A 3492-nucleotide genomic window follows, 5' to 3' on the forward strand; every position below is an offset into this window, starting at 1 on the left:
ACTTTGCATACGTAATATTCAAAGCAATTGTAGTAAAACTGCATTTTTAGTTTTTCTCAAAAAAGTCAACTAAAAAAAAATGTTTTTTTTTCAAACAAAAATGTGGTATCCATGTCGGCTCTTCCCCTACATCAACCAAATTTCTTTAACATTTATATAGAGGCAGCTCTTCAAGTAAACCAACATAAAAGTGCTTTGATCTGCAAGAGCAAGTACGTGCGACCCAGTCGTGCATTTTATTTTTTAAACAGTTAATCATTTTTCGTCTTGTGGGAAACTCAACTCTCCCCCTAAATATTTTTATTCGCTCGAAATTTTAATCAAACTTACATTTTTTACTAGTTTCTTGGTCTCCTACAATTATTGTGGCGTTCATAATAAAAGTGGTGTAACTGCATTTTTTTTTTTTTTTTGAAAAATGTGTTTTTTTGTTTCCTAACAGTATCGCATTACATCCTTACATTACCAATACAAAAAGGAATCAACTCCAAATACACAATATATTTTTGATAGTTTTTTTTTAATATTGTATGGTGTTATTTGGCAATCAATTTTTTAAAAGCTTGTTATATCCAAATGCAATTGCAAGCAGTTACACCACATTTATTTTGTTGTCCAGGACAAAAATTCTCGCTCGCACATCTTCTTCATTATTTTTCTTTCTGCAAGAATTTCAGTTCAATTCAATTTGTAATAGAAACACAAATCAAGTGCAGAATATGAATATCTAACAAAACTTTGCCCTCGTTTTTACAAGTAACCCAAGTACTTACTAACTTATAGTAATCAGCACCTTAAGACGACGATAATTCATTATGGATTTGGGTCTCAACCAACAAGCTTCTCCAGACAGATCTATCCTTAGCCCGCTTTCTCCAGTTCCGGACCTTAATTTTTCAATTAATCCGAATTTTTTTTCCGAAGACTTACTGTAATCCAACACCAAACGAACCATCTTAAAAGTATTCGCAATGCTTCCGCATAACCAAACAACAAAAACGCTTTTAAAACTGTTTTTTTTTTTTTAATTCTAACAATTTTTATTTAAATTTTTTTTAACATACAATCAGGGTTTAGGCCTACAAAAAAATTAAAAACAACAAAGCAGTTCTTCTTACAAGTCAGATATAGTTTGTGATTGATGCAACAGATCAAGTGATTTAAGCAGCGCCTCCACCGATGGATCCCTTCCACGGAAACGTCTAAAAACCTCTGCCGTACAAACTGAACCACCCGACGACAAGAAAGTCTCTCTAAAACGTTTTCCAGTTTCTTCTGGGCTTTTATCGCAAAATGCATCATATATATCTGCAGCAATAACTTTCGAATACAAATGACTAAAATATGCAGCAGCCCAATCTCCCGAAAATATATCAACCATCGAACATGGATGTGCATCTTTTTTATCCAATGGCAAACATTGATATACAGGCCATAATTTCTTAACAATATCCAACCAAAAAGCATCTGATTGATGGAGTTCTAAATCCAAGTCGGAGAAATATAATTCATTGCAAAGATTATAACCAGCCATATTCTTTTTCAAAAGTTTTATGTTATCGATAACTTTCTCTGGTATTGGATCATCTGTCGCATAATGTCCCGATATCGCTTTCAATGCTTTATCATTATCAAGGAAATTGACTAAAACCTGTCCACTAACTTGTGAAGCATCCCATTCAATATTTGATAGACCTGATAAATCTGTGTAGTTGGCTTGTGTTAATAGATGCTGTAAAGTTGTTCCAAAAGTCTTAAAAACCATTCGCAAATCATCGATATTAAGCAAATATGGTTTACCATACATTGGCTCATGGAAATTAAATACCAAACCACAAAGTGGAGTATTTCCAGCTAAAACATTTCTATTCTTAATTCCAACCATCCAGCCAGAATTCGTACCAAATCTATTCTCCTTGGAATAACAATCTACATAGAATCCACCAATTGGTTTGGCCGATTCACTGGCATCGTAGACATCGTAATATTTAACATTCGGATGCCAAACAGCGGCACTATTTCGTTCGAGTATCTTAATGTGAAATAGATTTTCACAGAATTTAAAAAGTCCCGAGAAGACTTTAGGCAGTGGGAAAAATTCCCTTATTGTGTCTTCATTCAAACCAAATTTACTTCGCAAATATTTACGCTGCCAATAAGCAATATCATATTGATCGAGTTTATGCTCGAAACCACTTTCCCCAGCAAACTCTTGCAACGACTGAATCTCAACTGATTGTCTTGGACCAGCATATTGCAAGAGTTTAGCAAACATTTGCTTTGCATTGCCAACATCTTTAATCATTTTTGTTTGCATTGACATTTCAACGTAAGATTTGTAACCCAAAAGATTGGCTTGCCTTTTACGCAAAGCTCGAATCTTTTCCAAGTGGGAACTATTTTCGAGGGATTTCTCTGTTTGCCCAGAAGCCTTTCGATTATTGGCTTGCCAGATATTCCATCTTTCTGTTCGATCTGGACAGTATTTAAGGAAGCTTTTAACAGTCTGTGGTTGAAGGGGAACCCTCCAAGGACCATTTTGTGGTTGATTTGGATCGGCAGCGATCGATTCCAAAACACTTGGAGGGAAATCACGAACCAAATTAAAGTCGTGAATATTGTGCATAAAGTTATTCACCGAAGTGTTGACTTTATTCTTAAAATGAGCTCGTTCCATACCCAAATTGGATAGGATTTCTTTCAAGACATCACTGTCATTCCCAGATAATGTCAACCCATTTAATTTACCCTCAAGTAAGTACTTTTCCATCAATCGACTCTTTTCGGGTTCAATGTTTTTAGTTTCTTCATATTCTTTTTTAATCGTTTCATAAATAGTTTTGTTATTAAATTTAGAAGCTCTGGCATTTCGAGCTCTATCGTGAATATTAATATAAGCTTTTGTAGGAATCAAAGTGCTATTACCCATGTAAAGAGCTTTAGCAATTCCCCAAGTTGTATCTAATGGACCAGTGACAATATCTAATTCTTTGAAAATCTTTTCACTATCAATGTTATCTTCTTGTTGTTTGTCATTAATTTGTTTTTCTAAATTTTTAACAGTATTTTCAACATCAAGAGCTTGTTGACCAATTGCACCCATACAAGTTTCAATTGTTATTGTATCAAATTGTGGTAGACCATCGGGTTTAACTAATGCTTCGATGGAGCACGCATCTTCACCGATTTCTGGAACTCTATTAGAATAGTGGTGAAATTAAAGAGTTTCATAATGCGTTTTAATCTTTTTTGAAGAAAAATGCATGCTGTGATTGAATACTTACAAAACTATATAACCCTTATTGCATTTTGTTGTTGATATATGTCGATGTAGGGATATTAAATTTCGGTGACGACAAATTGTTGAAAGCATTTTGAAAATTATTATAGTTGCGATTATTTTGAGAATATATGAGAAGAAAAAAACACTAGCGAAAAGATTTTTTCTTTTGCCTTGGAAGAAAAAAAATATAAAAATATTTCCGGCAATGT

At 33.8% G+C, this 3492-nt stretch overlaps 1 protein-coding gene across 1 annotated transcript; it reads right to left on the reverse strand.

Annotated features, from left to right (window-relative positions):
* Window positions 1–1036: 1036 nt before the first annotated feature.
* Window positions 1037–3492, reverse strand: LOC129916759 (uncharacterized). The gene is made up of 2 exons (XM_055996887.1): window positions 3285–3492; window positions 1037–3197 (listed from the first exon to the last, which is right to left on the reverse strand). Exons 1-2 carry the CDS (start codon window positions 3371–3373, stop codon window positions 1115–1117), a joined length of 2172 nt encoding a protein of 723 aa, XP_055852862.1. The 5' UTR covers window positions 3374–3492; the 3' UTR covers window positions 1037–1114.

The sequence above is a fragment of the Episyrphus balteatus genome, chromosome 3 (assembly GCF_945859705.1).
Source record: "Episyrphus balteatus chromosome 3, idEpiBalt1.1, whole genome shotgun sequence".
In the NCBI taxonomy this organism is placed as follows: domain Eukaryota; kingdom Metazoa; phylum Arthropoda; class Insecta; order Diptera; family Syrphidae; genus Episyrphus; species Episyrphus balteatus.

Excerpts from the sequence above, each read along its gene's own strand:
- LOC129916759 (XM_055996887.1), bottom strand. The coding sequence starts at position 3,373 with ATGCTTTCAACAATTTGTCGTCACCGAAATTTAATATCCCTACATCGA. Across the intron at positions 3,198-3,284 it reads AATAAGGGTTATATAGTTTT|AGTTCCAGAAATCGGTGAAG; the intron begins GTAAGTATTCAA and ends CTATTCTAATAG.